The 15,192-nt window shown below is 44.0% G+C and overlaps 2 protein-coding genes across 5 annotated transcripts in view; both read left to right on the top strand.

The window, feature by feature from the left end:
- LOC105923631 (CST complex subunit CTC1) overlaps positions 1 to 15,192 on the top strand; it is a 75,142-nt gene that overhangs the window by 29,313 nt on the left and 30,637 nt on the right. For all 4 annotated transcript variants that reach the window (XM_036131071.1, XM_036131072.1, XM_036131069.1 and 1 more), the window contains one exon: positions 1,181 to 1,410. In XM_036131071.1, the coding sequence (XP_035986964.1) occupies positions 1,181 to 1,410 (230 nt within the window). The remainder of the gene's footprint in view (positions 1 to 1,180; positions 1,411 to 15,192) is intronic.
- LOC118560224 lies at positions 1,771 to 4,844 on the top strand. Its single transcript, XM_036131111.1, has 4 exons — positions 1,771 to 2,481; positions 2,822 to 2,972; positions 3,275 to 3,431; positions 3,529 to 4,844. The coding sequence occupies exons 2-4, from the start codon at positions 2,873 to 2,875 to the stop codon at positions 4,319 to 4,321; spliced, it is 1,050 nt and encodes a 349-aa protein (XP_035987004.1). The 5' UTR covers positions 1,771 to 2,481; positions 2,822 to 2,872; the 3' UTR covers positions 4,322 to 4,844.

The raw sequence follows: 15,192 nt of genomic DNA, 5'->3' as shown, positions 1-15,192 counted from the left end.
TCACCTGACTCTGCCTCACATGTCTCTTTCTCACCTGGTGGACCTGTCTCTGTCTCACATGTCTCTGCTTCACCTGTCTGTCTCACTTGTCTCTGTCTCACCTTGTGAACCTGTCTCTGTTTCACCTGTCTCTGTCTCACCTATCTCTGTCTCACCTAATGGACCTGTCTCTGTCTCTGTCTCACCTGTCTCTGCCTCACCTGTCTCTGTCTCACCTGTCCCTGTCTCACCTATCTCTGCCTCAGCTGTCCCTGTCTCACCTATCTCTGCCTCGCCTGTCTCTATCTCACCTGTCTCTGTTTCACCTGTCTCTTCCTCACCTCTCTACCTCACCTGACTCTGCCTCACCTGTCTCAGCCTCACCTGTCTCAGCCTCACCTGTCTCTGTCTCACCTATCTCTGTCTCACCTAATGGACCTGTCTCTGTCTCACCTGTCTCTGCCTCACCTGTCTCTGTCTCACCTGTCCCTGTCTCACCTATCTCTGCCTCAGCTGTCCCTGTCTCACCTATCTCTGCCTCGCCTGTCTCTATCTCACCTGTCTCTGTTTCACCTGTCTCTTCCTCACCTCTCTACCTCACCTGACTCTGCCTCACCTGTCTCAGCCTCACCTGTCTCTGTCTCACCTGTCCCTGTCTCACCTATCTCTGCCTCAGCTGTCCCTGTCTCACCTATCTCTGCCTCGCCTGTCTCTGTCTCACCTGTCTCTTCCTCACCTCTCTACCTCACCTGACTCTGCCTCACCTGTCTCAGCCTCACCTGTCTCTGTCTCACCTGATGGACCTGTCTCTGTCTCACCTGGTGCACCTGTGTCTGTCTCAGCTGTCTCTGCCTCACCTGTGTCTGTCTCAGCTGTCTCTCCCTCAGCTGTCTCCGTCTCACCTGGTGGACCTGTCAGTTCCTCACCTGTCTCTGCCTCACCTGTCTCTGTCTCACCTGGTGGACCTGTCTCTGCCTCACCTGTCTGCCTCACCTGTCTCTGTCTTACCTGTCTCTACCTCACCTGTCTCTGTGTCACCTGTCTCTGTGTCACCTGTCTCTGTCTCACCTATCTCTGTCTCACCTGTCTCTGCCTCATCTGTCTCTGTCTCACCTGGTGGACCTGTCTCTGTCTTACCTGTTTCCGTCTCACCTGTCTCCGTCTCACCTGGTGGACCTGTCTCTGTCTCACCTGTCTCCAGATGGTCTGTCCGTCTCCCCTGTGGATGAACAGACCAGTCTTCCTGCCTCACTGGAACTACATCCCCCATGATGCCTTGGGGCAGGACCAGGACAGAGGATACTTGGAGGTGATTGGTTCTCCGGTCCTGCTGTGTCCTAGAGCTGAGCAGGGATTGGCTGCAAGTGTAGGAGGGGCGGGGCTTGATGGAGCGGTGAGCGTCCGAGAGGCTGCAGGTGTGCTGAGGAACAGGTAGGTCACATGACCTCCTATTGGAGACCAGGAGGAGAACCAGAACCTCCACCTGATACTATCTGAGCTTTTCAAAATAAGAGTCTAACAAACAGGACAACATGCCAGGTTTTCTTGGTTCTGTGATAATTGACAAGAACCTCATGTAGGCCATAGGCTGAAGCCTGTATCGTTCAGGTTCGCTCCACCTATTTAGGGACTACTAAATGATACCTACAATAAAATCCTAAGTGAATTTTGAGCCCATAACCAAAAGTTCTCCAATCGCTTTGCGCCAGTATTTTTACAGTAATTACTTAAAAGTGTAACTATATCGGTAGCCTGATCACACCGTAATCACACCGCTAATCTACACTCGAATCAAGCCGCCTAGCCGTTAGCCAATCAGAGCGCGTCATTCAGGTACGCTCTCGCACTTCGAGCGGAAAGAAAACAACAACAACAAACATGGCCTCTCCCGTGGAGCAGCGTATTCCCGTTGGGTCAGACAAAAAACGCCAGAAAAATGAGGATTATACATGCATCACACACACATATCATCAGTGGACAAAGAACGGACACAGCCACTAACAGTTGTTCGTTGGAAGAAGCTGGTTGTATGTGCCCGTAAGTGGCTAGAAATTGACAGAATCGACCGCACGTTGGCGGAGGCTGTATGTGTACACGATGACGAATTCGCCAAAAATAACAATGATGATGATTCCACGTCAACCCTGGCTTGTCCAGACGAAACTCTTCCTGGCTTCTTGGAGGTACACAAACTTGGTTTTCATCCAACTTGTTATAGACGTTTCATCCATAAGAAACGAATTGCCAGTGCTGAAAAACTAGCAGAAAAACGGGGAGCATGTGGTGGTGACAACAATGATTCTGATCACGAATCTTCCACAACCACGTCCACGACTAGCCGGCCACCATCTCCAAAACGGTTGAGATCCACGACTAAATCATCGAGGTCTGGCAATGTACTTCCTGCTATCTGTATAATTTGCAAGAGGCTTGACCGCTTTGTGAAAGAAGGACACATGACAAAGAAAGATAAATTGGTCCAAGCAGAAACTATAAATGCTGGTGAGTAGATAATTTGCAGACTGCATCTTTGTTTGTGGCTCATAACCAAAAGCAAAAGTAATAAAAAAAAATGCACGTGTAATTGGTGCCAGCCCAAGCCTGAATATATCATTAAGAAAAAGGCGTATGAAGGCTATGTGTAGGGCCTCAATAATAATAAAAGGCATTATTATGAACTTGAAGTGATGATAGGCAATTCATTCATTTGTCAAATAATGGTTAGATTTTAAATTTGTCACCCAACTACCAGTTCAGTCTCATAAAACAGAGAAAAGGTATTTTATATTATTTGTTGGCAGCTGGTTTATGATTGAACTTTTTTTAACTCTCTCTTTGCTAGGGAGTTTGGTTAAAGCAGCTGAACTGAAAATGGACGAATCCATCCTCAAGGATGTACGTGGAAAAGATTGTGTCGCAATTGAAGTGCGGTACCACAAACGGTGCTACAAAGAATATACAAGATTTCTGGTGGCTACAACAAGTGATGAAAGGTGAATTTCAGATAATTCAAGTAGAATATATGTGAAATACAAATACTTGAGAGTGAACCTTATATTGATGGTAGGGTTACATTCTGGGGTTAAACGTTTTTGAAAGTTGATTATTCTTACAAATGAAGCCCAGTTTATAGAGAAATTATATTGTAGTAAATAATGTAGAATAAACATTTGGATGCAGTTTTACATAAAACATTTTAACCATAAAATTTTATTGAATGAGATATTCTATCATTGTTAATTTTAAGATTGAGTAAGCATTTTAACTAATCTGTATTTTGCATTGTTTCATACAGGCTGCCAAAAGCCTGGGAGTATGCCACTGTACACAGAATTTTGTGACAAAATAATTCGGGCACAGTTGATTAAAAAACAGGAAATCTTCAGGATGAAAAAGCTCTCTTCCCTGTTCCAGAAAATGATACGAGAACACCATGGTCATGGAAGTTACAGGTAATTATGATTCATTAATAGAATTATGATTCATTAATAGATTTTTGATATTATTCACATCAGCATATATTTATTATTCCTTGTAACTTTTTCACAGATCAGATCTTCTGAAGAAAAGACTGAGGCAAGACTTTCCCCAACTAAATTTCTACAAGCCTCTGAGGAAAAACCTGAGTGAAATGGTTTTTACAGAAGCTACAGGACTTCTCAACAAGGGTTCATCAACTGAAACTGAGTCATCAGGATCGCAAGATACTTTGTCGAGTGGTGGAGAGACAGTTCAGGAAGGTCGTACATATGCAGCACAACGAGACCATACCAGAACCATTTATAGTGCAGGTATAATTCTTAAACAAGCAGTTAAGAGTGCCCCTAAAATGAGTGCCAATTGGCCTCCTACATCTGAGGATCTAAATATTTCCTCAGCTAGAAAGATTGTGCCAATTGAACTGTATAATTTACTTGCTTGGTGCATAGGTGTAAGTGATGAATTGACATTATCTAACATGGTTAATGTATCGGAGGAGGTTGATCTTCGTTTACTGTCAATCTGCCAAGATATTATTTATTTATCCTCAAAAGGTAGAAATCAAACCCCAAAATCTCTAACACTTGGTTTAACTCTGCACCACTTGACAGGGTCATTTCAGGTTGTACATATGGTGAGTAAACTTGGTCACTGTGTATCTTGGGAATCTGTTGTAGGTTTTGAGACAAGTCTTGCTCAGCTTCAGTTGTCCAGAGGTTTGGATCTCCCACAAGGGTTTGCCAGTAATAACTTTACTGTTCTAGTGTGGGACAATGTAGATTTTGGAGAGGAAACATCGTCAGGGAAGGGTACCACCCATCACACTATTTTCTATTGTAATTCTGAAGTCGTAACAACCTGAAGTGATCCTAAAAAGTTTAACATCTCTTGCTGGGTCCAACAAAAGTCATTGTTTAAAAACAGAAATGTCTTTGTGCCTAGTTTTCACTGTTCAAATTTTAGCTGTGTAAAGTTTTGCTTCCAATATTGTAACTGGTCTGCTAGGTCAGTGGTTCCCAACCTTTATTTCTTAAAGCCCCCCCTGCTGAAGTCCAAGACAAGCCAAGCACACCCAAGCCTTACACAGGCCCGCACAAACGTATCAAAAGATTAAAGTGATTTGTAATGAACATTTATTTATTTGAAAAATAAAGAATAAATGGCAGCTATGTCATTTTGTTCTTATTATTTTTGATTAATAATGTATTTTTTATGTCAACGGGTGTACAGTGCACAGAAATTAACTACAAACTCCAAAAAAGAGAGCTAACATATAAACTTCAAACCTAAGCTTAACTTTCATGAGCATGTCCACATTTTCAATATATTTTCCAGTTCTAATTTACAAACATGCATAAAGTATAAACTAAAAAAAAAAAAAAAAACAGTCCCATGTGATTATACACACTCAACTACTGGCTTAAAAAATAAAATTATACAACAGTTTCAGAAACCAGTACTAAACTTACAACTTTTTTTACTTCTTATTTGTTCAGTTACTAATGGGTACCTTGAGCTTGCATATTTTTGACCAGGGATGCGATGTCAGGTTTGATTGTTGTGATAGCCAGTCTAAAGTCCTAGTGAACATCGAGTCTGTTTCTGACTTTAGTTTTTATTGTTAATAGCGCGCTGAAAGCTGCTTCAGACAGGCATGTAGTGCTAAATGGGAGAATAACCCTGGTTGTTGCGTGTTTGGCCAGTGTGGGAGCGACAGCGTGTCCTTTGGCAATCCAGAACTTTTTAAATCTGTTTTCCTGGAAATATCTTTTGGACACGGAATCAGCTTGAAGGTCACAAAGCTCGTCTTCACAGCCGATGTATTCTACGTCCTTCGGGGTGGAAACGTAGGGGTCCAACACCCACGATTCTCTGGATAAATACTGGTCCATGTCGGCAAAGCGGCTCTGAATCTCATCGCAGAGAAGGTTCATGTGCCGCGTAAACTCCGTGCGCAAAGACGCACGCACGGCGCCACCAGACTGTTTCAGCAGCAGCGGGAAATGCTGCAAGTCCCCCTTTGACATTTTAGTGACTCTGTATTCCAGTTTGCGCACAAAAGCGTCCAGGGCGTTTTTGCAAAGCATGATGTTCGATTCTGGCCCCTGCATCCGCTTGTTTGTTTCGTTGAACAAAGTGAATGTGTCTGCCAGATAAGCCGCTTTGATCCAAAACGCGTCAGTCAGTTGTTCAAAGAGTGGCCGATTGTGATCTTGGATGAATTCTTTTATTTTTTCTTGTAGCTCAATAAAACGCACAAGCACGAGTCCACGCGACAACCACCTCACCTCAGTGTGTAGCAGCAGTGTTTGATGCGCTTCGTCCTCGCACAGCTGGGCAAAAAGTATTTTGTTAGAAGGGCGAGCTTTGATGAAGTTTACAACTTTAACTACAGTTGATAGTGTGTCGCTGACGAGTTCTCCACGTATTTTTTCTTCTTTAGATAACGTATCACAAGATGGTTTTAAGAGTAAGTTGATGGTTGATGGTATCAGATTGCCAGATCCACACAGCAAAAGCCTGAAGGGACGGAGTGAGTCTGTGCAATGCTGGCCAAGTGTTCCGTATCGCGACATATACAAAAGATTATTTTGGTGTTTTTGTCTTGTTAAAATGGGTGAGGTGTTGGCGACATTGCAGCGTAAACACAGCGTAAACACAGACGTACTAGCGCGCGTGAACGGGGCGTGAACGGGGCGTGAACGGGGCGTATCGCTGCGCATCGACTCCGCTTCTCCCGGCCCCGTCTACCGATCGCCACCTCCCCTCCGCCGCTATTTAAGTAGAACAATGACTAGAGCAGAATTAAGTTGTATTTACCGGAGATGAAGTGTAGACTGCAAATTCTGTCGTGGTATGATGGCTCCCACAGTCCATTGGGAGTGTGTGCCTGCGCTCTTTTCATTGAAAATATCCATTTCTTTCTTCGTCCTTCCTCCTTCGGTAAACGACAGAAACGTACATCCAACAATTTGGAATGCCTCTGTGTGCAACCGGGAGCACAACAAGTCGTAGGCATTGTTTAGATTCCAAAAATAAACGAAGTAAAAGTACGCTCTAAATCACCCGTTTTGTGATGTAGTAGACGAGAACAGTACTGTTTTTGCCTATCCGCGGGACCCGGATGTTGCACTGACACGCGTGAACCAAAAATTATTCAACCTTGGACCAAAATATTTAATACAATTTATAAATATTGTAAAATCGATTTGGGTGTGCAGATTTTTTAATTATGATCACAACCATAATTTTCTTTTCTTTTTTTTAACCATAATTTTCATCACCTCAAAGCAGAGAAAGCTCTGCGCCCCCCCTGTGATCTCTGGCGCCCCCCCTAGGGGGGCGCGGACCCCAGGTTGGGAATCACTGTGCTAGGTGATAAAATTCACACCACTTTTCATAGTTATTAGTTAACCAGACACAAAAGGAGATCTTGCTATTAGAGTTTTTCAATTGAAAATTCAAAGAATTGCAGTTTTCATGTGCAATAAAGATATATTATGGGCAATTGTGAAATTGTTAAAAAGTGTATTTTTTCATTTAGAATAACTCCTTACTTAAAGCACGCAGAACATTGCCGCTTTATAAGCTCTGAGTAAGTATGAATGTCTGTAGGAATCATAATTTTGAGTCCGATCGCCTGAATAATAAAAAAGTTACAAGGGTTTGAAAATGGTAGAAGACCCAAATTTGTCACTTTTTTGGGTAAACTGCCACCTTTGGCACCCATTTTCTCAAATACTGGCAGGAATCCCATGGAGAACTTTTTTCCCCAGCTCGAGTACATATTTAAGATTGGAAAACTGCTGTCGAAAAGTAGTCCCCAGGTTAGTGGAGCGAAATCCTATTTCTAGCCTCATTTTGAGCTTCAGCCTATGGCCTAATGTGGTTGAAACCATCAGAACGTCTTCTGACCTTTTATAAATGTACTATTACTGAACTATTACTGTTTTATCTGTGTGGAACATTAATAGGAAATATATTTAGTTTGATTCTGGGTAGCTGAGGGTCAGTCACTGATAAAACTATTAAAATATAATTATTCAGTAATAATAAACCATCAGAACCTCTTCTGACCTTTATAAATGTACTATTACTGAACTATTACTGTTTTATCTGTGTGGAACATTAATAGGAAATATATTTAGTTTGATTCTGGGTAGCTGAGGGTCAGTCACTGATAAAACTATTAAAATATAATTATTCAGTAATAATAAACCATCAGAACCTCTTCTGACCCTTCTATATATATACTATTACTGATCTATTACTGTTTTATGTGTGTGGAACATTAATATGAAAAATATATTTAGTTTGATTCTGAGCCGCTGAGGGTCAGTCACTGATAAAACTATTAAAATATAATTATTCAGTAATAATAAACCATCAGAACCTCTTCTGGACCCAAAGAGGAACTCCATCAGACCTCCTTCCAGTAACATCTCCTCCCATCATCCATCAGACACCCAGATACTCTGAAGTACACGTCCATCGTTGTATAAAAGTGTCCATAGTTAGCTGTAGGCTGCAGTCATTCTCTCCATTGTGTAAACATATTTCAGTCTCTTGGACCACTGACTTATAGTTGGTGGTTTTACTTCTCTCCAGTGCACAGTAATCATTTCCTCTGCTACCAATAAAAGAACCCTCAGTATATTTATCTCTGATCTGTGTTATATCTGCTTTTAGGTATGGCTCCCTACAAAAACACCACAGGTTCAGGCAGCAGCTTTACTTCAATATTCCCTCTATTTACTTTTTAATATTGTCCTAAAAACCTCATATCACTGGACAATCCCAAACAATGTGTGTGGTGTCTCCAGTATTTCCACAATTTCGCCAACATAATACTACACTGGGGTTTTTCACAGATGAGGAGATGATAAAGGGAGAATTAAAGTATCTGATCTTCACTTTCTAGTCAAACTCTTTCCATAGTTGGCTGCTAATTCCCCCATGAGAGTGGGTACATATGTCCACCCATGTAATGTCCTCAATTATACCATTTATTCCCATTTCCTTGATATTGTTCATGTTTTGTAATGTGTTAATTACCAACCTTCTTCTCAGCCTGTTTTGGAGTTTCTCACACTTTGCCCAAAGTTAAATATCACGGTGCAGCAGGTACCTTAGCGCCCTCTGGTGGTGCAGCTTTGTATTTCCCGCTGTACCGAGTCTCTCCTCAAATCTCCCCGTTCGTTCTTCGTGCTCCACCAGCTGGTCGTTTATGTCTGAAACAGATTGTTCCACGTGACTAAGAACCATCTTAGTGTGGTTATGTCTGTCTTTTTTTTTTTTTTTTTTTTTTTTTTTTTTTTATGCTTGTAAATAGCTTTATTATGATTCCTGCAAGGAGAATTTCAAATTATATGGACATGACAATGGGAGAGTAAAGGAAGAACAAAAAGTGAAAGAAAAGAAAAGAAAGAGTAGAGGTGAAAGAAAGAGGAGATAAAAGGAAGAGAATGATAAAACGTCCTCTGTCTGCTCCATCACCTGGAAAGACACACAAAAAGAACAGCACAACCAACAGACATAAAGCAACAGATACACTCGAATAACACATAGATGCCATTGCTAAATCATATATATTATTATGTAAGCTGACATGTGTAATGTGATATTTGAAAAAAGAAAGTGAAAAAACATAAATAAATAAATAAATAAATTATAAGATTACTGTATATAAGTGAACACTTAATACCTGGGACCCAGCACCTGTGGGAGATGTGAAAGTGCACTAGTTTAGGTGAAGATTATCCAGAAATAGCTTGATAGTGATTGTGGAAAACCGAAGACCCACCTTCCCCGAGCACAGAGGCAGGGGTCAGGGGACCCGTAGCCCCGGACTCCCAAAGGGGTCCCTAAAGCAGGTCGCCCAGGAGGGGCCGACACAGGATATCTGCAACCCCCCCCCCCCCCAAGGAAGGAGCAGAGACGACCCCGAGGAAATCCCCCAGCCACCGCAATGCCGACGCCCTCAAGAGCCGCGGAGACGAGCCCGTGGGCTCCGCCGGCAGCCAGCCCCGCTGAAGTGGTCCCGGCCATGGGCCCTGAGGGCCAGAGGCCCCAGGGGCGCCCCGCCCCCGCGACGAGGGCCCCGGCCGCCCCCCGGGGGGCCAGGCCCCGCGAAGAGGCCGCCGGGAGTGGGCCGGCGCACGCCCGGGAACCCGCCCCAAACCCGAAGCCAACCAATGCGCCAGGGGGCCAAGGCGCCCGCCAACGAAGTGGAGGAGGGCAGGACGTGGGGGGATGGGCTCCGCACCTATCGGAGACTTGAGATGTTCTTGGGAGAGGGAGCGGACCACACCTATACCTGGAAAAAAAAAAAAGAACTCATTCACCCCATCCCTCCCTTGTGCCCCACTCACCACACACAGAGAAAAAAAAAAAAAAAGACGCTGTACACACATTCCCACATAACACTCACATCCAACACTGACCAAAGGGGGGGGGGGGGGGGTCACCCCAAATCTACTATACGACTGCTTGTGCCCGACCCCCGGCCCCAGACCAGACGCCCCCCGGACCGGGCCCCCCCAAGAGGGCGGGCCAACACGACCCGCACGAGCCACCCGGCCAGAGCCCCCCCCTCCCCCTAAATACCTAATAAACCCCCTCGCTCCCCCCACCTTACCCTTGCCATCCCTGCCCCCCGCCCCCTGGGGGGAGCGGAGGCATCAGCCCCAGACCTGGTAGGCCGCTGACTGCACACCGCAGCCCCCCGCCAAGACCCCGGACACAGTGGCCCGCACCTCCTCCAGGCCCCAGACTCCTTGCCGCCATCGGAGAACGGGGGTGTGCAGAAGACCCCGACCCTCCCTACGCCTGCTCAGATGTTGTGTTGTTGCATGTTGTTCTCAAGTGCGTTTAAAAACTGGGAGCGCCGAAGGGGATGCACGGCACAGCCCACCCCCCTTCCGGAAGTTAGCTGTTGCCAGCGCACCCCCTCCGTGTGACTGCCCAGAACCCTCAATGTCTAAGTGGGAGAGGAGGTGAAGGGAGCCGTCCGAGGTGAGGCCCACACAACATAAGCCCCCCCCCCCCAGACGTCTTCCCCCCACCCCCCCCTACCATGGCCTATATGAGTGTGCGATGTGAAAAATGTTTGAAGTGAAAGTGTCTAAGATGCATGATAAAATTGGGGAGAGGGGCGTCACCAGAAAGTGGCAACCTCCAGTAACGCCCCCTCCCTCATGACCTACATGTGTGGCGGCGTGATGGAGCAGGCAGAGGGAGGAGTCCGGGGATGGGGAGCAAATGACTGGGAAGCCAACCCAGGGAGCCAGCTCCCCTACTGACTCCAATAGGCACCCCCGCTCCCCGAAAGCCCCGCCTAGAGAAGGGGGCCTCGCCAGCGGCACCACCGTAGCCCGGGGGCCGGGGAGATGCCGCAGGGCCCGCCAGCCAACCACCCACCAGGACCAACACCTCAGCCCCCCCAGCCCACCCACCAAGCCTACTTAAACTAAATAAATACATAAATAATAAATAAATAAATAATAATAATAATAATAATAATAATAATAATAATAAGAGGGGGGGACCCTGGCCAGCCGGCCCGCACGAGCCACCCCAAACCCCACCCCCCAGGTGAAACCCGCACCGGAAGAAGACACGGACCAGGACCGGGACAGGGGGCCGGACACAAGCCCACCAGAACGTCAACCCCCCCCCACCCCCCCCCCCCCCCCCCCCCCCCCCCCACCCGTGGATTTAATCCCTCCCCAACACTAACGTTCAAACAACTCACCATACATTCGACAGTAGACATCCAGGCTGGGTAGATCCCTACTCCCCCTCCTTTCCCCCTCCCCCCACTGGCAGAGTGCCTATCCAATGAAGGAGAAGAGCATCTGCCCAGAGGTGTTAATGACCATGCCCCCCTACCAGCTCAACGGGCCCCGAGGCCCCCCAGCGCACCAGAGGCCCCGTGCAGGGGCGGACACCCGGGCGCGCGCCGGCCCACACCAAAAGCGGCACACCCCCCGGAACCGGAACCCCCGAGGCCCCGCCGGGGCCCGCGCCCGAGGGCGGCGCGCCCCAGGGACCCCAGACCCCCAGACCCCCCCCCGGCCCCACCCAGCGGCAGCACAGCTACCAGGTCAGTAACCCACGTCCGTCAACACGCAGCTCCCAAAGAGCGCCGCAAGCGGCTGCTGTAGGCCACCCGTAGGCCTCCCAAACTCCTCCCAGATGGGGGCAACAGACCCCGGAGCCGGATCCACCAGGCGCCCTACTCCAAGTGCCCCCAGGGCCCCAGGAACCCCTCCATCCAGCCACTGCGCCCTGCAGGAAGCAACCCACCGCCCCCTATTCCACTAAGTGATGGTGTTGATCAGAGGAGCCCAAAGAGACCAATCAGATGTGGAATCAGATGCTGTCTCTAGATTAATATGATCCAACAAAAGATCTCTATACTGATTGATACTGAGATTTTGTTTACTTTTCCAATTCATGAGGATAGTTTTCTTTGCGATGCATAAAGCAGTAAAAACCATGTAAACTATTTCTTTTTTCAGAGGACTTTCCTCAAAATTTCCGAGCAGGCAAACTGATGGGGAAGGTGTAATCTTACAGCTCAAGCACCTTGATAAGTCCTTACATATCTGTGTCCAGAACCTCTGGACTGGTGTGCATAACCATAACGCATGAAAATAATTATCAGGATGATTGCCTATGCAGTGTGGGCAGATATTAGATTGTACCAAACCCATCTTGAATAATCTTTGTCCTGTGTAGTGTACTCTGTGAAGGATTTTGTATTGTATTAGTTGTAAGTTGGTGTTTCTAGTCAATTTGAAAGTTCTTAGACATGTCTGAGCCCAGAAGTCTTGTTCAAAGCTGACTGATAGATCCTCTTCCCATTTCATTATAGGAAGAGATATCGAATCATCTATTTTAGTCAGTGTCCTGTATGATTTAGACAGTAGTTTGGGGGGGGGTTAAATCTAAGAACTCTATTATATTAGTTGGGACTTGTAAACCACCATTAATATGCTTATATTTTTTTCTAATTATAGATTTAAGTTGTTCATATTCCAAGAATTTATTTTTACTAATGCCATATTGCATATTTAATTTAGCAAAATTGATGAACTCTGTTCCGTCAAGTAGATGTTCCAGATATTTAATACCTTTATTCTTCCAGTATGTAAAGTTTATCATTTTATTATTTTGTAGGATATCAGGGTTATTCCAGATAGGTGTACGACTGCATGGGATAAGGGATGACTTTGTCATTTTGAGGAACTCCCACCATGCTGTCAGAGTAGAACTAATGTTGATATATTTGAAGCATGTATGCCGTTTTATATTTGAGCTTATAAACGGCAGATCTGAAATCATGATATTATTGCACATTTCCTGTTCTATATCTAACCAAGGCTCATCTAAAAGACTATTTTTTATCCATTTAGAGATGTATTGTAGCCTATTAGTTATGGAAGTTAGGCAAATCTAATCCTCCTCTGTCTTTAGTCTTCTGTATTGTCTTTAAGCTAATACGTGGGGGTTTATCTTTCCAAAGAAATCTAGAAATGGCAGAGTCTAGAGATTTAAACCAGTCAGATGATGGTTTATTGGGGACCATTGAAAATAAATAATTAATTCTAGGTAGGACCATCATTTTTATTGAAGCTACCCTACCCATAAGTGTGATTGGAAGCGATTTCCATCTTTCAAGGTCCTCTTCTATCCTGTTTAAAAGTGGGGCATGGTTAAGTTTAAGTAAATCTGTTAATTTATTCGACACAGTAATACCTAAATATTTAATATTTCCTGATTGCATTTGTAAATCTAGGGAGTTTTCGAGAGAGCAATTAATTGACAGTACCGTAGATTTAGACCAGTTTAACGAGTAATCTGATACTTTAGAGAAAGATTCTAGTATTCTAATTACTTGTAAAAGAGAATTATTTGAATGCTGGAGATAAATTAATACATCATCCGCGTACAGACTAATCTTATGCTCTATTTTCATGCATTTTATACCTTTTACAGCTTTTGTTTGTCTGATTGTTGCTGCTAGAGGTTCTATAAAGATGGCAAAAAGTGATGGAGAAAGAGGGCATCCTTGCCTGGTGCCCCTCTGTAGACAAAAGCTGGAAGATATTTGATTATTTGTCCTGACACAGGCTGTTGGAGAATTGTATAGAATTTTTAACCAGTTTATGAATAAATCGCCAAAACCGAATTTATGAAGAGTAGCGAATAAAAATTTCCAATTTACTCTATCAAATGCTTTTTCTGCGTCTAAAGACAATATATTGGTTTTAATGTTTTTACTGTAGGAATAATCAATTAAATTAAGTAATCGGCGTGTATTTGTGGATGACTGCCTTCCTCTGATGAAACCAGTTTGATCTGGATGTATTATGAGAGGAGTTACTTTGTCTAATCTTTTTGCAAAAGCTTTACAGATTATCTTAATATCCACATTAATTAAGGATATGGGACGATAACTAGTGGGCAACACAGGATCTTTGTCTGGCTTGAGCAGAAGGCTGATGGTGGCAGAGTTCATATTAGCTGGAAATCTACCTTTTTCCTGTATTTCCTGCAACATTCTGTGGAACGTTGGGGCTAGAATATTCCAGAACTCTTTATAAAACTCAGTGGGGAATCCATCTGGACCTGGGGCCTTTTTATTAGGCATGCTTGTTAAAGCTTCCTGAACTTCAACTGTTGTCAGCGGTGAGTCCAGTGTCATTCTTTGGTTATCTGATAATTTAGGAAGTGTAATTTTATCCAGAAATTGCTTAATATCTTTCTCTGATGGATTTATCTGTGGTGTGTATAAAGATTTGTAGAAATCGCGGAAGGTATTATTTATACACTCTGGTTCACTTACTGTATTACCAGTTGAATCTGTAACTGCAAATATAGTAGTTTTCTCCTTATTTATTTTAAGCTGATTAGCTAGAAAGCTTCCTGACTTATTGCCATGTTCAAAATTTTCTATTCGGAGTCTTTGTATTAGAAATCTATTTTGCTTTTCAATATAGTGGTTTAGTTCTAATTTTACTTCACGGATTTTACCTAACTTCCCTTCTTCTTGAGATAATTCTAGTAACTTAAGTTTTCCTTCTAATTCCTGAATCGTTTTGTTTTCTTTTTTCTTTTTATGAGATGAGAAAGAAATTATTTTACCTCTCATCACTGCTTTTCCAGCTTCCCACAATATCGATGCCGATGTACCTGGTTGATCATTGTATTCTAAGTATGAAGCCCACTGTTCTTTAATGAATTTTATAAGTTCTTCATCTTTAAGCAGTGATGTATTAAATCTCCAGCTTTTGTTTTGTGTGGTTATTTTTTTATTACTTAAGGTGAGAGTAACAGGAGCGTGATCACTGATAGCAATAGGATGAATTACCGTCTCTGAAACAACCGACAGCAGTGAGCTACTTATTAGAAAGTAGTCCAGACGAGAGTACGAATGGTGAACATTTGAGAAAAAAGTGTATTCTTTACTAATAGGATGAAGAGAACGCCATGCATCGCAAAGACCAAAATCACTCATGTATTGTTTGACTACATTTACTGACTGCCAACTACGCTGAGTCCCTGTTTTATTCAACCTGTCTATATCGTTATTTAAACCAAAGTTGAAGTCACCTCCTATAATTAGTAAACAATCCCCGTGTTTTGAAAGTGCAAGGAAGAATTGGTGGAAAAAAGAGGGGTCATCAACATTTGGACCATATATACTGACAATACATAGCTTCTGGT

This window comes from Fundulus heteroclitus, unplaced genomic scaffold (assembly GCF_011125445.2).
Source record: "Fundulus heteroclitus isolate FHET01 unplaced genomic scaffold, MU-UCD_Fhet_4.1 scaffold_41, whole genome shotgun sequence".
NCBI lineage: Eukaryota > Metazoa > Chordata > Actinopteri > Cyprinodontiformes > Fundulidae > Fundulus > Fundulus heteroclitus.
The sequence above is the reverse complement of the archived record's forward strand: the minus strand, read 5'-3'. Positions and strand labels throughout refer to the sequence as shown.